The 25,969-nt window shown below is 36.3% G+C and overlaps 1 protein-coding gene and 3 long non-coding RNA genes across 5 annotated transcripts; all 4 read right to left on the reverse strand.

Annotated features, from left to right (window-relative positions):
* Positions 1-62: 62 nt before the first annotated feature.
* LOC109619510 (zinc finger protein 718) lies at positions 63-23,465 on the reverse strand. Of its 2 annotated transcripts, none has more exons than XM_034464401.2 (3): positions 23,367-23,465; positions 20,777-20,870; positions 63-1,981 (listed from the first exon to the last, which is right to left on the reverse strand). In XM_034464401.2, exons 2-3 carry the CDS (start codon positions 20,844-20,846, stop codon positions 120-122), a joined length of 1,932 nt encoding a protein of 643 aa, XP_034320292.2. In that variant the 5' UTR covers positions 20,847-20,870; positions 23,367-23,465; the 3' UTR covers positions 63-119. The 2 variants fall into 2 exon arrangements, with proteins under 2 accessions (XP_034320292.2, XP_034320291.2); XM_034464400.2 differs by lacking the exon at positions 23,367-23,465 and adding an exon at positions 20,962-21,070.
* LOC136270658 (uncharacterized) lies at positions 5,919-6,296 on the reverse strand. Its single transcript, XR_010708510.1, has 2 exons — positions 6,002-6,296; positions 5,919-5,949 (listed from the first exon to the last, which is right to left on the reverse strand). It is a non-coding gene; the product is annotated as an uncharacterized lncRNA (long non-coding RNA).
* Positions 11,218-11,551, reverse strand: LOC136270657 (uncharacterized). The gene is made up of 2 exons (XR_010708509.1): positions 11,301-11,551; positions 11,218-11,248 (listed from the first exon to the last, which is right to left on the reverse strand). It is a non-coding gene; the product is annotated as an uncharacterized lncRNA (long non-coding RNA).
* Positions 16,518-16,895, reverse strand: LOC136270660 (uncharacterized). The gene is made up of 2 exons (XR_010708512.1): positions 16,601-16,895; positions 16,518-16,548 (listed from the first exon to the last, which is right to left on the reverse strand). It is a non-coding gene; the product is annotated as an uncharacterized lncRNA (long non-coding RNA).
* Positions 23,466-25,969: the final 2,504 nt, after the last annotated feature.

Raw genomic sequence — 25,969 nt, forward strand, 5'->3', positions numbered from 1 at the left:
TTTCTGTACTTCAAATTTGACGCAAATTATAGCTTATATACCTTTAAGATTATAATATTGAATATAAAATTGACTATTTATTTATTTTTATTGATAACTTTCGATATGATAGAAAAAAATTAACAGTCTTCCATATCAACCTCTCCTGAAGAGTCACTGGAAGATGAGGACCCTGTGTCATCCTCATCCACCTCTATATCATCCCCAGTGTGGATGTTGATGTGTTTTTGTAGAGCCTTCTTGCTGTTATAACCTTTCCCACACACGTTATTGTTTATAGACCCCGCAGTATGTGTCATCATATGTCGCATCACATGGTTCTTTTTTAAAAACTTGCAGCCACACACGCCACACTCGAATTTCCGTTGATGGTCATTCACAGTAAGATTTTCGTGAATCCCCGAATGCAAGGAAGATGCTATAAAGAAGCTGGAAGATGAGGACCCACTAACATCCACCTCTATATCATCCCCAGTGTGGATGTTGATGTGTTTTTGTAAAGCCTGCTTGTTGCCATAACCCTTCCCACACACTTCACAAGTGTACACCGACTCTCCGGTGTGTGTCAACATGTGTTTCACTACATCCTCCTTTCTGAGAAACTTGCGCCCACACTCGCCACATTCGAACTCTCGTTGATGGTCATCTACAGTTGAGTTGAAAGTCAACTTTTTCTTTTTGATATTTTTAATAATTCTGACCTTTCTCTCAAGATTTTCGTGTATCTTCGAATGACGGCGCAAGCTAGTTGCCATAGAGAAGCTCTTGCCACATGTGTAGCATTTATACTGGATCCGCTCCATGAGCCCTTGATGGATTCTCTTAATATGTCTCTGCAAGGTGCTAGATTGAGTGAAGCATCGCCCACACTGCTCACACGAGTATGGTCGCTCCTTCGAGTGCGTTAGCATGTGATTAGACAAGTATCGAACAAGCTTGAATGCCCTCTTGCAAATCTCGCACACGAAAGGTCGATCAGACATCTGTAATTTCACGTGCCTTTTCAATTGATGCTTCAATTTTGATGTATAGTTGCACTTTCCGCAAGCGAATGGAAAAAAGTCCTCACTATCTATCTTACTTCCCAACATTTCATCTTCTGATTGTTTAGTTTTCTGTTGAACACCTCTTCTGGTATAAGGCTTTTTCACACCTCTCAAACACAATCCCTGCTTTGAGCATTCAATGGAACATTCTTCAGTGTTTACGTCCAATAAAGTCCCTGCAACACTGTCCTCAGAAAGGTTTATATTCCCAGTGTTTTCACTGCATCCCTCTTGCATATTTTTCCCCAACTCTTCAGGTATGTTGGAAACCGTCACATCAGATTCCACTTTTATCCTCTCGAGAACAACCACTGGTTGTTTTCTACTTTCAAATCTATGCTCTGCAGACCCTGCAGTTTCATGACTGTGAGAAAGGTTTCTCTTGAGGACAACTGGTTGTCTTCTACTTGCCAAATTAGGCACTTCAGACTCTGCATTTTCCTGACCATCATTACTTCTATCCATGGGAATACACTGATAGTTTACAGGATGATTCTGTTTTGGATCTATGGTATTTGAGTTGCTAATCTCTTGCTTCCAGATTACATTTTCATTAGCCAGCTTTTCAACAGTAGAGTTCGATATCCCTTTATCTTTATTTGCACATGTATTACCATTAAACTTAGTTTTTTTTAAACCTTCCCATCTAATTACAGTGAAACCATCTTCACTTTTCACTGCAGTCGTCTCTGTATTAGATTTGCTGTTCTCCTGTGAAGTCACTGTTTTAACTGATGAACAACAGATTTCATCACATGAGGAGGATTCATCCCCATTTCCTTGCTGGGTCGAGGAAGATGATATGCTATGTTCTTCCTGAGCAGATCTCAGATTGTCAACAAGTTTGATAACTACTGTCTTGCCGCTGGGCAGCTTATAGCACAGCTTACCGGTATAAGGCAGCTTTAAGGAACGTTGGCGGGCCATCTCTGCATCTGAAATTTACAAGAACAAGAGGCTAAAAATATTATTATTTAACAACTTCACAAGAGGCCAGTAGGCATTCACAATCACCTGAGTACCATAGTCCAACAAGAGGCCCATGGGCCACATCGCTCACCTGAGGAACAATAGGTATGATAAAATCAGCTCAATGGAGTCATAATACAAACTATCTGGACAATATACAATAATTCATGTAAATCCTGTATAAATAAAATCCATTTTCCCCTGGATATTCTTATGTTTATAATCATTAGTCCCTTTTCTAACAGGATGATTTTATGGTCATATCATGTGTTGAGTATTGCAGTTCTCAAAAAGATCCCTAACAATAGTTTATATATGGGATGTAAACGTACAGTAAACTCTCAACCTTCTCGTGAGGCCAAAGAATTGTCCTGGGGCCAAAGTCTTAACAATTATAAAGAATCATCTGGCTGATTAGTTTCTGAGAAGATTTTTAAAGATTTACCCTATAAATTCCTTTGTTAAACTTTGACCCCCCCCCCCATTGTGGCCCCACCCTACCCCTGGGGATCATTATTTTCACAACTTTGAATCTACACTACCTGAGGATGCTTTCACACAAGTTCCAGCTTTCCTGGCTGATTAGTTTCTGAGAAAAAGATTTTTAAAGATGACTCTGTTTATTCCTATGTAAAACATCGACCTCCCATTGTGGCCCAAACCTACCCCCAGGGGTCATGCTTTTCACAAATTTGAATCTACACTAACTGAGGATGCTTCCACACATGTTTTAGCTTTCCTGGCTAATTAGTTTCTGAGAAGAAGATTTTTAAAGATTTACTGTATATAATCATATGTTTAACTTCAATCCCCCATTGTGGCCCCAACCTACCCCCAGGGGTCATGATTTTCACAACTTTGAATCTTCACTACCTGAGGATGCTTCCACACAAGTTCCAGCTTTGCCTTCGAATTAGTTACTGAGAAGAAGATTTTTAAAGATTTACTGTATATATTCCTATGTTAAACTTCGATCCCCCATTGTGGCCCAACCCTACCCCCGGGGGTCATGAATTTTACAACTTTGAATTTACACTACCTGAGGATGCATCCACACAAGTGTCAGCTTTCCTGGCTGATTAGTTTCTGAGAAGAGGATTTCTAAAGATTTACTCTATTCATTTGTTAAACTTCGACCCCCCATTGTGGCCCCATTCTCGGGTGAGCTAAAAAGGTTAAGTTTACAATTCAATAAGTTGGTTTCTGGAAGAACAGATTTTGAAAATTTTCGTAATAAATATTGACAATTTTTTTACTTTTTAAAGCGCTAAGCATAGCTCAGCCCTTTATTGTCGTTAGACTTCAACTTCCGGTGCATCGAATAACCGCCCCCTCTAAGCAAAAGTATACATCATTTAAACTGGTTAGGGAACCAGTTTCAGGGATTTATGCACATAACTGCACGGGCTATTGTGGATCTAATTTACGGGTTATTGTGAAATTAATGTACGGGGCTTACATACATCATTGCAGGGACTGTCATGCAGTGATGAGGAAATATAGTGCGTATACAGCAGCTGAAATGCTATATACATATATCTGTTATATACATACAGAAGCTGGGTTAGCGCTTTTCAGTACTATCAGTACTTTGATTTAATCTTTAGCTTTTAAGATCTATGTACAAACATAGAATTGTTAGCAAATCTCTGTATCTTGCTTATAATTCGAAGCAAACACTCAAAAATTGTTAGTACATGTAAATAGAAATTGTTAACAATTAAACACAAGAAACATGCACTACATGTATAACAAATAAAGAACACAATTTATTTTTTCGAAATGAATCATATATATACATGTATATACCTACATATTTCCGTAAGCGATATCAAACTCTATTTAAACTGAATAAACTAGAGAAAATGCCGAGCATCTCAACAAAAACCTATTGCATTAATCTACCATTACGCAAAAAATAATGCCGAATTACCGATAAAATGAATTGTATTTCAGTACTCCTACATCAGATTTTGCTTAATTTGCGCAGGTAAACAGTTAACGTAACTGTTTGATTTACCGAAGTCTCTGTTTGATTTGATACGTAAAAATCACGAAATACAGACGACAGTTTCCAGGTTACAAAGCATAAATAATGAAAACGAAACGAAAATCAGAACAAGCTAACATCAACGTCATGTGTGAAAACTGTCAACGCATTGAAATATTTAGCCTCAATTTACTTCACAAAATCGGCACCAATATAATTTCATGTTTCAAAAATTTCCCTTCATACGCGAACTGTTGCACAACAAGCAAATTCATCATAGTCAGATCGACCCTTTTTCGTATAATGTCATGGCTGCTTTAAACAAAGAACCTCGTTTTAGAAGTATGGAATACGAGTCTTGGTAAAATGGGTAAGCAAAACCGGGCCGTGGCAAAATAAAAGCCGGGGCAGATCGGCAATCGTCAATTCCAAATACGCATTATTTTGCAGCAATATTAACAGCAAATACAAATATACTGGTCCATCAAATATCCTGAAATTTTAATGAGATTGGCAGATTAATAACTGCTTATCTTTTGTTTTGCCCAGGCCAAGTCTTGTCTACCCATTTTACCGGATGCCGAATCAGAGGCTATTAAACTGATTGAAACACGCCTTTCCTTTATTATTATTTTCGTAATAACTCAGATTTGAAACAGAATTAGACCTTAATTTTTGCAATTTATATTTTCCTTCCCATAAGGATAATTTATGCTAAACTACGTTGAATTGGAATCAGTAGTTCTTGAGAAGAAGATTTTTAAAAATGCACCCCCCTTTTTCTACAGTTTCAAGGTTTTCTCCGCTTTGAATACAGATCGGACTTTTATTTCTGCAATTTATATTCGCCCTCCCATAAGGATGCTTTGTGCCAAATTTGGTTGAAATTGGATAAGCGGTTTTAGAGAAGAAGTTCAAAATGTAAAAAGTTTACAGACGGACAGACGGACGGACGGACGGACAGACGGACGACGGACAAAAAGTGATCAGAATAGCTCACTTGAGCTTTCAGCTCAGGTGAGCTAAAAATGGAACTGTCGAGCAATCATATGTGCATATAATTTTAAAAGTTTCATTCTGGAGTAAAAAAATATTGAAATATTTTAATGACAACCATCTCTCTGCCTGAGATCTTTCAAAATTAAAAGGATTATGAAACATATAATTTTGGCGAAAAACTTTAAGATCATAATAGAGTGTATGACTTGATATTAAAAAGGTGCAAGACTCTGTTAAGAAAATTTTTTCCCATATTTGTTAACTTTAAAGATACGCCTGTAAACAAAATCTTAACGTGACTAACGAAAACTCATTCATCCACTCAATCCCCTTAGGCTAAGGATGCTTTGTGCCAAGTTTGGTTGAAATTGGCTCAGTAGTTCTAATAATTTCCCCTCTATTTGTTAACTTTAAAGATACGCCTGTAAACAAAATCCTCACGTGACTAACTAAAACTCATTCATCCACTCATTCATCTCTCATACATGCTCGATTGGCAATGCGCACCATATATACATCTAAATATGCAAAATATAAAACTTTTAGATAACAACTTTGACACAGAGAAAAAACCCATTACTGTACACCAATGTTTGTTCGTGGCAACTTTATTTTGCCATCAACTGCCGATAAATTGGTTCGCGACAACTAATGTTCGCGACCAAGCCTTATCTAGACCTGTATTGTTATAACAAGAGGCCCATGGGCCACATCGCTCACCTGAGGAACAATAGGTATGATAAAGTCAGCTTAATGGAGTCATAATACAAACAATCTGGACAATGTACAATAATAAATGTAGATCCTGTATAAATAAAACCCATTTTTCCCCCTTGGAACTCGGATAGCCCTGATTGCTGCCAATATTTACAAGAGCAGACTTTAATCACCGCTCCTGCACATATATAGGGACTCAACGTTACGCAGGCAGGGATGACCGCACACCTACGCAACTCAACAGGTACCAACGTTAACGCAAGCAGGGATAACCGCACACTTGCGCCAACAGCTCAACCTAACGCAAGCAGGGAGTGCCGCACACTTGCGCTAGAAAGGCCAGAACACCAGCAGGGATGACCATACACTAGTGCTCCGCCGCAACCACCACCAATTCTAGCAGGTATGACCGCACACTTGTATTATTGCGATACAGGGCAGGAATGACCTCACACTCTGTATCGTAGGTTAGAAAACACGAAGATTTGATAGAGCAGGGATGTCCACACACTCAATTTATCCGTACCTGTTCAAGTTCAACCCCAGTCACTCTTCTTAATGCAATAGACACTGTCCCTATATATGTGCCGGCCTAAAATAATTCATAGTATCTAAAAATTGGAAATCAAAAATAAACCAACAAATCCGGCCTAACCCAAAACTACTTATGCAGAACAACTTATATACATTGACTATTTATTATTGTATAAAATTAATCATCACAATAATTGCGGGGGTATAAAAACTTACCATTGGATGCATTACCGATAATTAAAATAATCAAGAATCCATAAATCAAGGGCAATAACTCAATACAGTAATACAAAAAGATTCTAATGAAAAAATAGCTGCCTGCTTCAATTTTATAGTCATATCACATGTTGAGTATTGCAGTTCTCAAAAAGATCCTTTACAATTGTTTATATATGGGATATTTAGCTACATCAAACTCTGAACCTTCTGGTGAGGCCGAAGAATTGTCCTGGAGCCAGTCTTAACAATTATAAAGAATCTTCTTGCTGATTAGTTTCTGAGAAGAAGATTTTTAAAGATTTACTCTATATATTTCTATGTAAAACATTAACACCCCCACCCCCCCCCCCCCCAATGTGGCCTCACCCTACCCCCAGGGATCATGATTTTCACAACTTTGAATCTACACTACCTGAGGATACTTCCCACAAGTTTCAGCTTTCCTGGCTGATTAGTTTCTGAGAAGAAGATTTTTAAAGATTTACTCTATATATTTCTATGTAAAACTTCGACCCCCCATTGTGCCCCACCCTACCACCAGGGATCTTGATTTTCACAACTTTGAATCTACACTACCTGACTATGCTTCCACACAAGTTTCAGCTTTCCTGGCTTTCTGGTTCTTGAGAAGAAGATTTTTGAAAATTTACTCTATATATTCCTATGTAAAACTTCGACCCCCCATTGTGGCCCCACCCTACCCCCGGTGGTCATGAATTTCACAACTTTGAATCTATACTACCTGACTATGCTTCCACACAAGTTTCAGCTTTCCTGGCTTTCTGGTTCTTGAGAAGAAGATTTTTGAAAATTTCTCGAAATTTTTCATTAATTTCTAATTATCTCCTCTTGAAAATGGATGTGGCCCTTAATTTTCACAACTTTGAATCCCCTTTGCCTAAGGATGATTTGTGCCAAGTTTGTTTGAAATTGGCCTAGTAGTTCTTGAGAAGATGTTGAAAATGTGAAAAGTTTACGGACAGACGGACAGACAGACGGACGACAGACAAAATGTGATCAGAATAGCTCACTTGAGCTTTCAGCTCAGGTGAGCTAAAAACTATAAACAAAGGATTGGTTAGCGGCAAGAAATATTCGCAAATAAAAGTTGGTTTACAGTAATCTACAGTAATGCTTACACATTATCTTAACTTTGATAGACAGCTTCATTCTTTTCTAGATATTGTGAATTAAATTTTTTTTTTTCATTGAAATTCCAGAGCAGAATAAAACAAGATGCCCAAAGGGCCACATCACTCACCTGAGCAACACTGGCTTTATATGGGCGTTCAAAGGATATTGTGCCATATGGCCCCTCGGTAGATTCACCGAAAATGAATATCCGAATTCTACACTTATTTTTGCATATACTTAATCTTTGACATATTTACCTTTATGGAATACCACTTTACTGAAAATAAAATCATATGAAATATAAATAACTAAATTTTCAGTTGGTGTTCACGGTTAACTTCCAGTTCCCTTTATTTTAGACCCCCCCCCCCCCCACACAACTTCCACTCAAATTTGAGCATTCCTGGCCTAATAGTTTTTGAGAAGAAGATTTTTAAAGATTTTCTCTATATATTCCTATGTAAAACTTGATCCCCCCATTGTGGCCCCACCTTACCCACAGGGACTATAATTTGAACAAACTTGAATCTACACTACCTGAGGATGCTTCCTTTTTAATTTGAGCTTTTCTGACCTAAAGATTTTCTCTATATATTCCTGTATAAAAATTTATCCCCCAATTGTGGCCCCAACCTACCCCTGGGCACTATGATTTGAACAAACTTGAATCTACACTATCTGAGGATGCTTCCACTCAAATTTGAGCATTTCTGGCCAAATAGTTTTTGAGAAGAAGATTTTTAAAGATTTTTTTATATATATTCCTTTGTAAAACATGATTCCCCTATTGTGGCCCCACCCTACCCCCGGGGACCATGATTTGAACAAACTTGAATCTACACTATCTGAGGATGCTTCCACTTAAATTTGAGCTTTCTTGGCCTTATAGTTTTTGAGGGGCGCCTGTAAAGTGCGAAACGAAATCGAAACGAAACGAAATCGAACGAAACGAAACCAAACGAAATGAAACCAAACGAAACGAAACCAAAAATCGAAACGAAACCAAACAGAATTTAAACAAAACAAAATGTTTCAAATATTCCCGTCGCACATTAACTGTTGCACAACAAGCAAATTCATCTCTGTTCAAGATGGCTGCTTCTAACATAGACTGGTCCTCTAAACTGGTTTTCGATATATGAAATATAGAGCCCGAAGTTAAGTTTATTGACCCCCATTCTTTCTGTCTTATTATTATTTTCGTAAATTACTCAAATTTGAACCAGATTAGCCCTTAATTTTTGCAATTCATATTTTCCTTCCGATAAGGATTATTTATGTTAAATTACGTTGAATTTGACTCAGTAGTTCTTGAGGAGAAGATTTTTTAAAATGCCCCTTTTTTTTTAATTTAAGAAGTATTTTATTCAAGTATATAAATACATTGAAATGGATTGAACAGCAGGCACAATGCCTATTTATGTTCTCCCCCTTTTTTTTCTACAGTTTCCAGGTTTTCTCCGCTTTGAATAAAGATTGGTCTTTCATTTCTGCAATTTATTTTCATCTCCCCATAAGGATGCTTTGTACGAAACTTGGTTGAAATTGGCCAAGCGGTTTTAAAGAAGAAAATGCCGAGCATCTCAACAAAAACCTATTGCATTAATCTACCATTACGCAAAAAATAATGCCGAATTACCGATAAAATGAATTGTATTTCAGTACTCCTACATCAGATTTTGCTTAATTTGCGCAGGTAAACAGTTAACGTAACTGTTTGATTTACCGAAGTCTCTGTTTGATTTGATACGTAAAAATCACGAAATACAGACGACAGTTTCCAGGTTACAAAGCATAAATAATGAAAACGAAACGAAAATCAGAACAAGCTAACATCAACGTCATGTGTGAAAACTGTCAACGCATTGAAATATTTAGCCTCAATTTACTTCACAAAATCGGCACCAATATAATTTCATGTTTCAAAAATTTCCCTTCATACGCGAACTGTTGCACAACAAGCAAATTCATCATAGTCAGATCGACCCTTTTTCGTATAATGTCATGGCTGCTTTAAACAAAGAACCTCGTTTTAGAAGTATGGAATACGAGTCTTGGTAAAATGGGTAAGCAAAACCGGGCCGTGGCAAAATAAAAGCCGGGGCAGATCGGCAATCGTCAATTCCAAATACGCATTATTTTGCAGCAATATTAACAGCAAATACAAATATACTGGTCCATCAAATATCCTGAAATTTTAATGAGATTGGCAGATTAATAACTGCTTATCTTTTGTTTTGCCCAGGCCAAGTCTTGTCTACCCATTTTACCGGATGCCGAATCAGAGGCTATTAAACTGATTGAAACACGCCTTTCCTTTATTATTATTTTCGTAATAACTCAGATTTGAAACAGAATTAGACCTTAATTTTTGCAATTTATATTTTCCTTCCCATAAGGATAATTTATGCTAAACTACGTTGAATTGGAATCAGTAGTTCTTGAGAAGAAGATTTTTAAAAATGCACCCCCCTTTTTCTACAGTTTCAAGGTTTTCTCCGCTTTGAATACAGATCGGACTTTTATTTCTGCAATTTATATTCGCCCTCCCATAAGGATGCTTTGTGCCAAATTTGGTTGAAATTGGATAAGCGGTTTTAGAGAAGAAGTTCAAAATGTAAAAAGTTTACAGACGGACAGACGGACGGACGGACGGACAGACGGACGACGGACAAAAAGTGATCAGAATAGCTCACTTGAGCTTTCAGCTCAGGTGAGCTAAAAATGGAACTGTCGAGCAATCATATGTGCATATAATTTTAAAAGTTTCATTCTGGAGTAAAAAAATATTGAAATATTTTAATGACAACCATCTCTCTGCCTGAGATCTTTCAAAATTAAAAGGATTATGAAACATATAATTTTGGCGAAAAACTTTAAGATCATAATAGAGTGTATGACTTGATATTAAAAAGGTGCAAGACTCTGTTAAGAAAATTTTTTCCCATATTTGTTAACTTTAAAGATACGCCTGTAAACAAAATCTTAACGTGACTAACGAAAACTCATTCATCCACTCAATCCCCTTAGGCTAAGGATGCTTTGTGCCAAGTTTGGTTGAAATTGGCTCAGTAGTTCTAATAATTTCCCCTCTATTTGTTAACTTTAAAGATACGCCTGTAAACAAAATCCTCACGTGACTAACTAAAACTCATTCATCCACTCATTCATCTCTCATACATGCTCGATTGGCAATGCGCACCATATATACATCTAAATATGCAAAATATAAAACTTTTAGATAACAACTTTGACACAGAGAAAAAACCCATTACTGTACACCAATGTTTGTTCGTGGCAACTTTATTTTGCCATCAACTGCCGATAAATTGGTTCGCGACAACTAATGTTCGCGACCAAGCCTTATCTAGACCTGTATTGTTATAACAAGAGGCCCATGGGCCACATCGCTCACCTGAGGAACAATAGGTATGATAAAGTCAGCTTAATGGAGTCATAATACAAACAATCTGGACAATGTACAATAATAAATGTAGATCCTGTATAAATAAAACCCATTTTTCCCCCTTGGAACTCGGATAGCCCTGATTGCTGCCAATATTTACAAGAGCAGACTTTAATCACCGCTCCTGCACATATATAGGGACTCAACGTTACGCAGGCAGGGATGACCGCACACCTACGCAACTCAACAGGTACCAACGTTAACGCAAGCAGGGATAACCGCACACTTGCGCCAACAGCTCAACCTAACGCAAGCAGGGAGTGCCGCACACTTGCGCTAGAAAGGCCAGAACACCAGCAGGGATGACCATACACTAGTGCTCCGCCGCAACCACCACCAATTCTAGCAGGTATGACCGCACACTTGTATTATTGCGATACAGGGCAGGAATGACCTCACACTCTGTATCGTAGGTTAGAAAACACGAAGATTTGATAGAGCAGGGATGTCCACACACTCAATTTATCCGTACCTGTTCAAGTTCAACCCCAGTCACTCTTCTTAATGCAATAGACACTGTCCCTATATATGTGCCGGCCTAAAATAATTCATAGTATCTAAAAATTGGAAATCAAAAATAAACCAACAAATCCGGCCTAACCCAAAACTACTTATGCAGAACAACTTATATACATTGACTATTTATTATTGTATAAAATTAATCATCACAATAATTGCGGGGGTATAAAAACTTACCATTGGATGCATTACCGATAATTAAAATAATCAAGAATCCATAAATCAAGGGCAATAACTCAATACAGTAATACAAAAAGATTCTAATGAAAAAATAGCTGCCTGCTTCAATTTTATAGTCATATCACATGTTGAGTATTGCAGTTCTCAAAAAGATCCTTTACAATTGTTTATATATGGGATATTTAGCTACATCAAACTCTGAACCTTCTGGTGAGGCCGAAGAATTGTCCTGGAGCCAGTCTTAACAATTATAAAGAATCTTCTTGCTGATTAGTTTCTGAGAAGAAGATTTTTAAAGATTTACTCTATATATTTCTATGTAAAACATTAACACCCCCACCCCCCCCCCCCAATGTGGCCTCACCCTACCCCCAGGGATCATGATTTTCACAACTTTGAATCTACACTACCTGAGGATACTTCCCACAAGTTTCAGCTTTCCTGGCTGATTAGTTTCTGAGAAGAAGATTTTTAAAGATTTACTCTATATATTTCTATGTAAAACTTCGACCCCCCATTGTGCCCCACCCTACCACCAGGGATCTTGATTTTCACAACTTTGAATCTACACTACCTGACTATGCTTCCACACAAGTTTCAGCTTTCCTGGCTTTCTGGTTCTTGAGAAGAAGATTTTTGAAAATTTACTCTATATATTCCTATGTAAAACTTCGACCCCCCATTGTGGCCCCACCCTACCCCCGGTGGTCATGAATTTCACAACTTTGAATCTATACTACCTGACTATGCTTCCACACAAGTTTCAGCTTTCCTGGCTTTCTGGTTCTTGAGAAGAAGATTTTTGAAAATTTCTCGAAATTTTTCATTAATTTCTAATTATCTCCTCTTGAAAATGGATGTGGCCCTTAATTTTCACAACTTTGAATCCCCTTTGCCTAAGGATGATTTGTGCCAAGTTTGTTTGAAATTGGCCTAGTAGTTCTTGAGAAGATGTTGAAAATGTGAAAAGTTTACGGACAGACGGACAGACAGACGGACGACAGACAAAATGTGATCAGAATAGCTCACTTGAGCTTTCAGCTCAGGTGAGCTAAAAACTATAAACAAAGGATTGGTTAGCGGCAAGAAATATTCGCAAATAAAAGTTGGTTTACAGTAATCTACAGTAATGCTTACACATTATCTTAACTTTGATAGACAGCTTCATTCTTTTCTAGATATTGTGAATTAAATTTTTTTTTTTCATTGAAATTCCAGAGCAGAATAAAACAAGATGCCCAAAGGGCCACATCACTCACCTGAGCAACACTGGCTTTATATGGGCGTTCAAAGGATATTGTGCCATATGGCCCCTCGGTAGATTCACCGAAAATGAATATCCGAATTCTACACTTATTTTTGCATATACTTAATCTTTGACATATTTACCTTTATGGAATACCACTTTACTGAAAATAAAATCATATGAAATATAAATAACTAAATTTTCAGTTGGTGTTCACGGTTAACTTCCAGTTCCCTTTATTTTAGACCCCCCCCCCCCCCCCCACACAACTTCCACTCAAATTTGAGCATTCCTGGCCTAATAGTTTTTGAGAAGAAGATTTTTAAAGATTTTCTCTATATATTCCTATGTAAAACTTGATCCCCCCATTGTGGCCCCACCTTACCCACAGGGACTATAATTTGAACAAACTTGAATCTACACTACCTGAGGATGCTTCCTTTTTAATTTGAGCTTTTCTGACCTAAAGATTTTCTCTATATATTCCTGTATAAAAATTTATCCCCCAATTGTGGCCCCAACCTACCCCTGGGCACTATGATTTGAACAAACTTGAATCTACACTATCTGAGGATGCTTCCACTCAAATTTGAGCATTTCTGGCCAAATAGTTTTTGAGAAGAAGATTTTTAAAGATTTTTTTATATATATTCCTTTGTAAAACATGATTCCCCTATTGTGGCCCCACCCTACCCCCGGGGACCATGATTTGAACAAACTTGAATCTACACTATCTGAGGATGCTTCCACTTAAATTTGAGCTTTCTTGGCCTTATAGTTTTTGAGGGGCGCCTGTAAAGTGCGAAACGAAATCGAAACGAAACGAAATCGAACGAAACGAAACCAAACGAAATGAAACCAAACGAAACGAAACCAAAAATCGAAACGAAACCAAACAGAATTTAAACAAAACAAAATGTTTCAAATATTCCCGTCGCACATTAACTGTTGCACAACAAGCAAATTCATCTCTGTTCAAGATGGCTGCTTCTAACATAGACTGGTCCTCTAAACTGGTTTTCGATATATGAAATATAGAGCCCGAAGTTAAGTTTATTGACCCCCATTCTTTCTGTCTTATTATTATTTTCGTAAATTACTCAAATTTGAACCAGATTAGCCCTTAATTTTTGCAATTCATATTTTCCTTCCGATAAGGATTATTTATGTTAAATTACGTTGAATTTGACTCAGTAGTTCTTGAGGAGAAGATTTTTTAAAATGCCCCTTTTTTTTTAATTTAAGAAGTATTTTATTCAAGTATATAAATACATTGAAATGGATTGAACAGCAGGCACAATGCCTATTTATGTTCTCCCCCTTTTTTTTCTACAGTTTCCAGGTTTTCTCCGCTTTGAATAAAGATTGGTCTTTCATTTCTGCAATTTATTTTCATCTCCCCATAAGGATGCTTTGTACGAAACTTGGTTGAAATTGGCCAAGCGGTTTTAAAGAAGAAAATGCCGAGCATCTCAACAAAAACCTATTGCATTAATCTACCATTACGCAAAAAATAATGCCGAATTACCGATAAAATGAATTGTATTTCAGTACTCCTACATCAGATTTTGCTTAATTTGCGCAGGTAAACAGTTAACGTAACTGTTTGATTTACCGAAGTCTCTGTTTGATTTGATACGTAAAAATCACGAAATACAGACGACAGTTTCCAGGTTACAAAGCATAAATAATGAAAACGAAACGAAAATCAGAACAAGCTAACATCAACGTCATGTGTGAAAACTGTCAACGCATTGAAATATTTAGCCTCAATTTACTTCACAAAATCGGCACCAATATAATTTCATGTTTCAAAAATTTCCCTTCATACGCGAACTGTTGCACAACAAGCAAATTCATCATAGTCAGATCGACCCTTTTTCGTATAATGTCATGGCTGCTTTAAACAAAGAACCTCGTTTTAGAAGTATGGAATACGAGTCTTGGTAAAATGGGTAAGCAAAACCGGGCCGTGGCAAAATAAAAGCCGGGGCAGATCGGCAATCGTCAATTCCAAATACGCATTATTTTGCAGCAATATTAACAGCAAATACAAATATACTGGTCCATCAAATATCCTGAAATTTTAATGAGATTGGCAGATTAATAACTGCTTATCTTTTGTTTTGCCCAGGCCAAGTCTTGTCTACCCATTTTACCGGATGCCGAATCAGAGGCTATTAAACTGATTGAAACACGCCTTTCCTTTATTATTATTTTCGTAATAACTCAGATTTGAAACAGAATTAGACCTTAATTTTTGCAATTTATATTTTCCTTCCCATAAGGATAATTTATGCTAAACTACGTTGAATTGGAATCAGTAGTTCTTGAGAAGAAGATTTTTAAAAATGCACCCCCCTTTTTCTACAGTTTCAAGGTTTTCTCCGCTTTGAATACAGATCGGACTTTTATTTCTGCAATTTATATTCGCCCTCCCATAAGGATGCTTTGTGCCAAATTTGGTTGAAATTGGATAAGCGGTTTTAGAGAAGAAGTTCAAAATGTAAAAAGTTTACAGACGGACAGACGGACGGACGGACGGACAGACGGACGACGGACAAAAAGTGATCAGAATAGCTCACTTGAGCTTTCAGCTCAGGTGAGCTAAAAATGGAACTGTCGAGCAATCATATGTGCATATAATTTTAAAAGTTTCATTCTGGAGTAAAAAAATATTGAAATATTTTAATGACAACCATCTCTCTGCCTGAGATCTTTCAAAATTAAAAGGATTATGAAACATATAATTTTGGCGAAAAACTTTAAGATCATAATAGAGTCTATGACTTGATATTAAAAAGGTGCAAGACTCTGTTAAGAAAATTTTTTCCCATATTTGTTAACTTTAAAGATACGCCTGTAAACAAAATCTTAACGTGACTAACGAAAACTCATTCATCCACTCAATCCCCTTAGGCTAAGGATGCTTTGTGCCAAGTTTGGTTGAAATTGGCTCAGTAGTTCTAATAATTTCCCCTCTATTTGTTAACTTTAAAGATACGCCTGTAAACAAAATCCTCACGTGACTAACTAAAACTCATTCATCCACTCATTCATCTCTCATACATGCTCGATTGGCAATGCGCACCATATATACATCTAAATATGCAAAATATAAAACTTTTAGATAACAACTTTGACACAGAGAAAAAACCCATTACTGTACACCAATGTTTGTTCGTGGCAACTTTATTTTGCCATCAACTGCCGATAAATTGGTTCGCGACAACTAATGTTCGCGACCAAGCCTTATCTAGACCTGTATTGTTATAACAAGAGGCCCATGGGCCACATCGCTCACCTGAGGAACAATAGGTATGATAAAGTCAGCTTAATGGAGTCATAATACAAACAATCTGGACAATGTACAATAATAAATGTAGATCCTGTATAAATAAAACCCATTTTTCCCCCTTGGAACTCGGATAGCCCTGATTGCTGCCAATATTTACAAGAGCAGACTTTAATCACCGCTCCTGCACATATATAGGGACTCAACGTTACGCAGGCAGGGATGACCGCACACCTACGCAACTCAACAGGTACCAACGTTAACGCAAGCAGGGATAACCGCACACTTGCGCCAACAGCTCAACCTAACGCAAGCAGGGAGTGCCGCACACTTGCGCTAGAAAGGCCAGAACACCAGCAGGGATGACCATACACTAGTGCTCCGCCGCAACCACCACCAATTCTAGCAGGTATGACCGCACACTTGTATTATTGCGATACAGGGCAGGAATGACCTCACACTCTGTATCGTAGGTTAGAAAACACGAAGATTTGATAGAGCAGGGATGTCCACACACTCAATTTATCCGTACCTGTTCAAGTTCAACCCCAGTCACTCTTCTTAATGCAATAGACACTGTCCCTATATATGTGCCGGCCTAAAATAATTCATAGTATCTAAAAATTGGAAATCAAAAATAAACCAACAAATCCGGCCTAACCCAAAACTACTTATGCAGAACAACTTATATACATTGACTATTTATTATTGTATAAAATTAATCATCACAATAATTGCGGGGGTATAAAAACTTACCATTGGATGCATTACCGATAATTAAAATAATCAAGAATCCATAAATCAAGGGCAATAACTCAATACAGTAATACAAAAAGATTCTAATGAAAAAATAGCTGCCTGCTTCAATTTTATAGTCATATCACATGTTGAGTATTGCAGTTCTCAAAAAGATCCTTTACAATTGTTTATATATGGGATATTTAGCTACATCAAACTCTGAACCTTCTGGTGAGGCCGAAGAATTGTCCTGGAGCCAGTCTTAACAATTATAAAGAATCTTCTTGCTGATTAGTTTCTGAGAAGAAGATTTTTAAAGATTTACTCTATATATTTCTATGTAAAACATTAACACCCCCACCCCCCCCCCCCCAATGTGGCCTCACCCTACCCCCAGGGATCATGATTTTCACAACTTTGAATCTACACTACCTGAGGATACTTCCCACAAGTTTCAGCTTTCCTGGCTGATTAGTTTCTGAGAAGAAGATTTTTAAAGATTTACTCTATATATTTCTATGTAAAACTTCGACCCCCCATTGTGCCCCACCCTACCACCAGGGATCTTGATTTTCACAACTTTGAATCTACACTACCTGACTATGCTTCCACACAAGTTTCAGCTTTCCTGGCTTTCTGGTTCTTGAGAAGAAGATTTTTGAAAATTTACTCTATATATTCCTATGTAAAACTTCGACCCCCCATTGTGGCCCCACCCTACCCCCGGTGGTCATGAATTTCACAACTTTGAATCTATACTACCTGACTATGCTTCCACACAAGTTTCAGCTTTCCTGGCTTTCTGGTTCTTGAGAAGAAGATTTTTGAAAATTTCTCGAAATTTTTCATTAATTTCTAATTATCTCCTCTTGAAAATGGATGTGGCCCTTAATTTTCACAACTTTGAATCCCCTTTGCCTAAGGATGATTTGTGCCAAGTTTGTTTGAAATTGGCCTAGTAGTTCTTGAGAAGATGTTGAAAATGTGAAAAGTTTACGGACAGACGGACAGACAGACGGACGACAGACAAAATGTGATCAGAATAGCTCACTTGAGCTTTCAGCTCAGGTGAGCTAAAAACTATAAACAAAGGATTGGTTAGCGGCAAGAAATATTCGCAAATAAAAGTTGGTTTACAGTAATCTACAGTAATGCTTACACATTATCTTAACTTTGATAGACAGCTTCATTCTTTTCTAGATATTGTGAATTAAATTTTTTTTTTTCATTGAAATTCCAGAGCAGAATAAAACAAGATGCCCAAAGGGCCACATCACTCACCTGAGCAACACTGGCTTTATATGGGCGTTCAAAGGATATTGTGCCATATGGCCCCTCGGTAGATTCACCGAAAATGAATATCCGAATTCTACACTTATTTTTGCATATACTTAATCTTTGACATATTTACCTTTATGGAATACCACTTTACTGAAAATAAAATCATATGAAATATAAATAACTAAATTTTCAGTTGGTGTTCACGGTTAACTTCCAGTTCCCTTTATTTTAGACCCCCCCCCCCCCCCCCACACAACTTCCACTCAAATTTGAGCATTCCTGGCCTAATAGTTTTTGAGAAGAAGATTTTTAAAGATTTTCTCTATATATTCCTATGTAAAACTTGATCCCCCCATTGTGGCCCCACCTTACCCACAGGGACTATAATTTGAACAAACTTGAATCTACACTACCTGAGGATGCTTCCTTTTTAATTTGAGCTTTTCTGACCTAAAGATTTTCTCTATATATTCCTGTATGAAAATTTATCCCCCAATTGTGGCCCCAACCTACCCCTGGGCACTATGATTTGAACAAACTTGAATCTACACTATCTGAGGATGCTTCCACTCAAATTTGAGCATTTCTGGCCAAATAGTTTTTGAGAAGAAGATTTTTAAAGATTTTTTTATATATATTCCTTTGTAAAACATGATTCCCCTATTGTGGCCCCACCCTACCCCCGGGGACCATGATTTGAACAAACTTGAATCTACACTATCTGAGGATGCTTCCACTTAAATTTGAGCTTTCTTGGCCTTATAGTTTTTGAGGGGCGCCTGTAAAGTGCGAAACGAAATCGAAACGAAACGAAATCGAACGAAACGAAACCAAACGAAATGAAACCAAACGAAACGAAACCAAAAATCGAAACGAAACCAAACAGAATTTAAACAAAACAAAATGTTTCAAATATTCCCGTCGCACATTAACTGTTGCACAACAAGCAAATTCATCTCTGTTCAAGATGGCTGCTTCTAACATAGACTTGTCCTCTAAACTGGTTTTCGATATATGAAATATAGAGCCCGAAGTTAAGTTTATTGACCCCCATTATTTCTGTCTTATTATTATTTTCGTAAATTACTCAAATTTGAACCAGATTAGCCCTTAATTTTTGCAATTCATATTTTCCTTCCGATAAGGATTATTTATGTTAAATTACGTTGAATTTGACTCAGTAGTTCTTGAGGAGAAGATTTTTTAAAATGCCCCTTTTTTTTTAATTTAAGAAGTATTTTATTCAAGTATATAAATACATTGAAATGGATTGAACAGCAGGCACAATGCCTATTTATGTTCTCCCCCTTTTTTTTCTACAGTTTCCAGGTTTTCTCCGCTTTGAATAAAGATTGGTCTTTCATTTCTGCAATTTATTTTCATCTCCCCATAAGGATGCTTTGTACGAAACTTGGTTGAAATTGGCCAAGCGGTTTTAAAGAAGAAGTTCAAAATGTAAAAAGTTTACAGACGGAAAGACAGATGGACAGACAGACGATAGACAAAATGTGATTAGAATAGCTCACGAGCTTTCAGCTCAGGTGAGCTAATAATAAGACAAATGTACATCCCCCAAGCCATAACCCTTGCCTTACATGTAGGTGACATGAAATATAATTAAAGACGACAGCTTAATGTTTTTTCTACATATATAATATATGCAGTCAGTTTCTATTCTGTGACTAGACTTTTTTAAACATCATATACCGGTACATTAACAGTATATGACTATTTTGGCCGACTCTGCAGTAAGAACCACTACCTACTTTATCATGCTATACCACCAATAGAGATTCAAAATCCCTGAAATTCAGTCCATCCATCCCCAAATCAAACCCTACCAGTCAATCCGTCCCCTATATTCTGGCTAATCCATCCCCAAAATTTGGTCAAACCCTCCCATCGTAAAATTATATAGGCAATGCAAATCCACCCCTGAGTTTTAGTCTAACCATCCCCAAGTTTGGTCAAACCGCCCCCTAGTATAATGTTAACGTACACATTATTTTGGTCGATCCGTTCCAATGCTTTGGTCAATCTGTCCCCTGTCGATTTATTTTTTTTTTAATTTAAATGAATTAATTTTTGTAAATTGACTATTTTAATGACGTTTAAATCAGTATTAAAAAAAAAACCCTATCATTTCTAAATACCTATATAAGGGTCGATTTCTAAAATTGTCTGACTTTGGGATATTAAAAGAGATCAAAGTTTTTCATGTGTAATGTATATTTTGTTGTAAGCATGTTTATAGTAATAACTGATTTAAAAACTGCATCAAAGAACAAAAAAACAAACGTCTTCATTCCGTAGATACAGATAATTTTACATCGGATGACCGAAAAGTTTGTCTCTGGTATTACCACAACAAAATCAGAATTAATTCAGAAGTGGACTTCATTTTCCAAAGTTCTTCATTTTATGACAATCAAATAACTCTTACTTATTGTCTCTCGTATGGATTTCCAGAGACCCGCCTCAAAATCAACAACTACGCTGGGTTGTCTTGCCATGTGGTCCAAAAGAACTCAGAGTACCTGAAAAACAGACCAACATGAATTATAATACGCCATTGCCAACAATCTACCCTTTCATAATAACTTATTTATATTTAAGAAGTTCTGACACCTTAGCATAATCCGTCTTTCGTTTTCCAGACATCAGGATGAATGCCAGTGGGTTCTGCAGATTTTATGAATGCATGGGTTGTCAACAGCTATTAGAACGGGGCCCATCCATATACCATCATTGAGGTGGAAAATATTATATTTTTTATTAAAATACAGTGAAATTTGCCCACCTCGCCAAGTGAGGATTAATGGTACTGTAATATGTATACAGTAAAACTCATTTAGTACGAACATGGATATAGTGATTTTTCGAATACAGCAAGATTTTTTGGAATCCACGGTAAAATTCTTAACATTAAGCAAAACTTTACAGTTATAACGATTTTGAATACAACGAATTTACAGATATAGCGAACTGATTTTGAGTCCCGTAGAGATGAATAATAAAGAAATTTAGCACCTAGATATAACAAATTTCTTTTCAGTTTAAAAAACTTTGCACTACCAATTAATAAAATAGTTTGAATGAATGTATTTTCATATAATTTTTTCAATTCGCAATCCGATTTTTAAAGGTATCAAAGTAATGAATTTTCATTTTAGGCCTCAATTGCCAAAAATTATAGTCTGGTGAAAGAAGACTTGTATATGGTGAATTCGCTATAGACATTATAATTACAAATACGTTTTACGGATATAACGAATTACGGATGTAACAAAGTCATTCCAATGGTCCCTAGGACTTAGCTATAACCGAGTTTTACTGTATACACGTGTGACGGTCAGACCAGTTCGAATACCGGCGCCAGATAGCTCAGTTGGTATAGCACCTGACTAGAAATTCAGGGGGCCCAGGTTCGAAACCCGGTCTGGTCCATCATTATTTCTCCCATCCCGTTACATTTGGTGCTGTGACCAACCCCTGGAACTGACAGGTGAACTCCTGCCAGGGGAAGAGCCTGGGGTGATCTTTGGGGACGAAGATCATTTAAGGGGGGAGGAATGTGATGGTCAGACCGGTTCGAATACCGGCGCCAGATAGCTCTGTTGGTAGAGCATCTGACTAGAGATTCAGGGAGCCCTGGTTCGAAATCCGGTCTGGTCCGTCATTATTTCTCCCATCCTGTTACACACGTATAAGAAAATTAGTGAAAAATGAGAGTTGAATCAGGGGTACTAAGGACACTGAAAAAAAAAATTTCAGCTCATGGACACTGCAATATTGGCCCCATTTTGTTTTTAAAGAGCTATAGTCCAATCATTGATTGACTGGCACTTATCGATGAATAGGCTAGAAGAGAGTATTCTCTTTTGAGAAGTGGACAGGCATAGCCTACATCCACTTCTCTTCGCAAGCCCTCATGTTTTGATTCTGGAAAATGTGTAAATGTCGGAACCAAAGACGGTTTACACTTCGAGCCATGTTTCGACTCTAGTTTCACTGAATTTTCGTAACAGACCTATTATTTCTATATTTTAAACATAAATGCATCCATATATCACAAAAAAATCAACACTAACCCGCTGTCAAATCATTTTCGCAACTTCTACATCCCGGGTTTAAATTTTGTGTATCACACTGTTTATCTAGGTCAACACAGATTAAATGTTTATGTTTCGGATAAAATTGGAAACCTATTTAAGACAATAATGTTGAAAACGTAACTGAATCAACTTAATCTTACAACATACAAACAAATACTGAGTCAAATAATTACAAAGTGGTATTTCTTCCCTTTTTAAACCATCTTTTATGGTGACAAATTTTGTTCTACATCTATTTTTAACAATAAAACGAACATTGATTAATATAGCATACAAGAAAGATTAAAATAAAGAGTTTTCATTGTGTATGTGACAAAGTTACTTATTTTATCGTATGCATTTTGTTAACTTGTCTTAAATTGTAAAACCGTTCCATATAGCTCTGTAATTTTTTTAGAAAAATACCTTTAATCTAAAGTCTACAATTGGAACACTATTTTCCGTTTTTTCCGACTCTAAAATTTCTACTTTTTAAACCACCTATAGCGTGTGATCTCATAATTTAAACCCGGAATGTAGAAGTTGAGAAAATGATTCGACAGCAGGTTAGTGCTGATTTTTTTTATGATATATGGATGCAATAATGTTTAAAATGTAGAAATAGTACGTCTGTTACGAAAATTCAGGGAAACTGGAGTCGAAACATGGGTCGAAGCGTAAACCGTCTTTGGTTCCGACATTTACACATTTTCCAGAATCAAAATATGAGGGCTTGCGAAGAGAAGTGGATGTAGGCTGTGCCTGTCCACTTCTCAAAAGAGAATAAGAAGAGAGGTGTTCCAAGAGACTTCCGAATGGAAAAAAGATAAATCTCCATAAGAAATCTGTTTTTTATTCCTATGAAAATCTCTGAGAAAAAAAAGAATGCGTTTAAAATGGAGAAATAATAAGGTTTTTAAAAGATAAGCTTGTACTCACTCAAATAGCTTCTTCTAATCCTTTTAAACTGGAAACAGTAATGGCACTTTAAAATTAAAACCAACAATGCAACAAAATCCGGAAGTAGTCTCGCTTACCCCAGAGTCTCGCTCTCGATACTTCACTCGTACGAGTCAAGTATCGAGAGACCCCCGCACGAGTCAAGACTCGAGAGCGAGAGTCTGGGGTAAGCGAGACTACCTAAAGCTAATTCATCACATGTCGTTTTACGCAGTTTAAAAACCCGACCCAAACTTTGTGGTTAACGATAGCATAGTTTTTACAGTTTTATATGTTTCTGGTAGAACAATCTTCCACTCGGTTGCATGGATGCTTACTGACGTTTTTCATCCTTATTGTTATTTCACTATATCATTTTTTACCGAATTGTCTACGGATTTATCTAGATAAATGTACTGTTTCCCTACTATTGGCAATACATATAATTTGTCATGTCATCTGCAACAGACGATCATAAATATATGACGGATTATCGATAAGGGTGAGCAGATATAATATTTTCACTTGAACCATATATGCATGATTAATTTAAAACTAAAGTTCCGTAGTACCATCTCTGGTATTAATTGACCCCAATTTCCCAAATTTAAAACATTTGTAGTATAAGACTTGCATTGAAAGTTTGACACTTAACTAATGTATTTTAATTAAAATAGATAGAGCTAGGTAGCAATAGCAGTGGAAACCCGGATTTGCAAGCCAAATGAGGGAACGACAGAATCTAGAAAAAAGAGCATGTTTTTAATTTCCACACGTACATGTGTATCACTATTGACATCTAATGTATGTATAAAATATGCATCCGGTTGTTTATAATTTGTATTGTATATAAAAAAGTAAAAGGCAATGTAACTACTAACATTTTGTTTTCGTAATTCATTCATAAAAAATATATTTTTTCAGATTCAAACATTATGATCATAAGCACTACTAACCTTATTCCTATTTGACATCACTGACCCCCATGTTATATTATGTCAAAATGATACTGAATACATATTTAGGCAAACTGGATTAATCTTATAAAATGCTTGATATTCAAGAAGTTTTCATTTCAAATCAAATTGTACCTATTATAGAAATTGTCTATTTTAAGTACAAAAAGGTCACACAAAAATTTATGCAGCTTTGTGCAAATTTTTTTCGTAATCCCTCTATACAGTGTGACCATTGTGCATAATTAAAAACAATATTTGAAGAAATAAGTTTGCTTAATCAAAAATACTGACAACAAACCCTAATCAGGATGAAATTGCAATTTAGGTGCAAAAAGGTCAAATTAAAGGGGCCATAACTCAGAGGGATGGATACTGATCCCCCATTATCTTTGTATTTTTTAAGTTTGTTTTGTCTACAGATTTCAATGATATACTTCTCAAGAAAATCTTGATACAACAACATTGAGGAGTGGGATACCTTAAGCATATAATTGTACCTTTTTAAAATTTGTCTTCGTGATTTTTTTTTAACTAGAAAAATGGGTCCCAAGATATTTGAGACCAAGTAAAATCAAGAAAGACAACTCTTAAACAGGATCTTTTAAACCAAGATTTTTGCAATAATTCAGTATTTCTTTTAATTTTTCATTCAGTTTCTTTTTTTCATCCCATTACCCAACAAATATTGTTTCTATTTTCAGATATTTGTGGGATTTCATCCAGCAGATTGCCTCAAAAGAATTTTCAAATAATTAAGTTTCATATTTAAATGGATTCCAATAAAAATCATACAAACTTCAATCATGATTATTTTGTTCATAAGAGTTTAAAAACAGAAATGTTAAAAAATTTGACATAGAAAGGGTTATCTGGAAGCAGACTGATATCTTAAAAATTCTCTAAAAAGTATAGTATTGTACTTTGAGGTCTATTATTGGATATTCTTGAATACCATGCCTATTATTAGTAACAAATGCATGCAACCAAAATCGCCTACACTTTTTTGGTGTAGACACCCCCCTTAACAACCAATATTGACCTTTGTATCTCGCTTGTAACTTGACTAAAACATTCCATATTTTGGGCTATCATTTAAAATATATGCACTAGTAAACCATTTATACACAAAAATAAAAATATTTTTTTAAATCTTAAATCGTGTCCAAGTCCCTTTAACATACATGTAAGCGTATATTTATAAATATACAACTACCAATAAGGTGGTATGGGACATCTGTCGATATTAAAGTGGATTAAAGTACTATATACATGAAAAACTTTCACCGGTTTAGAATTTTTAAATTTTACAATATTTAACCAAAAAATAGCTTTTAAAAATATTTGAAAAGGTAAAAATTGTAAAACCCCCAGCGGGATTCGAATTCATGACTTACAGGTTCGTAGTAAACCCTCTAACCCACTGCGCTACGGAGTTAGGAGACCATTTTTAGAAAGAACCTACTTATATAATTACACTTTATTTTATTGTTTAAAGGGAGGACATGGACAAGTTTACATGCGCTGGCTATGTATTAAGTCTGTAAAAAAAAAGTGGAAAATCTCACTGTCCTATGGAAATTCAAGAAAATGTAATGACCCCTACCTATAAAAAAGAGGCCCATGGACCACATCGCTCACCAGAGC

This window comes from Magallana gigas, chromosome 1 (assembly GCF_963853765.1).
Source record: "Magallana gigas chromosome 1, xbMagGiga1.1, whole genome shotgun sequence".
NCBI lineage: Eukaryota > Metazoa > Mollusca > Bivalvia > Ostreida > Ostreidae > Magallana > Magallana gigas.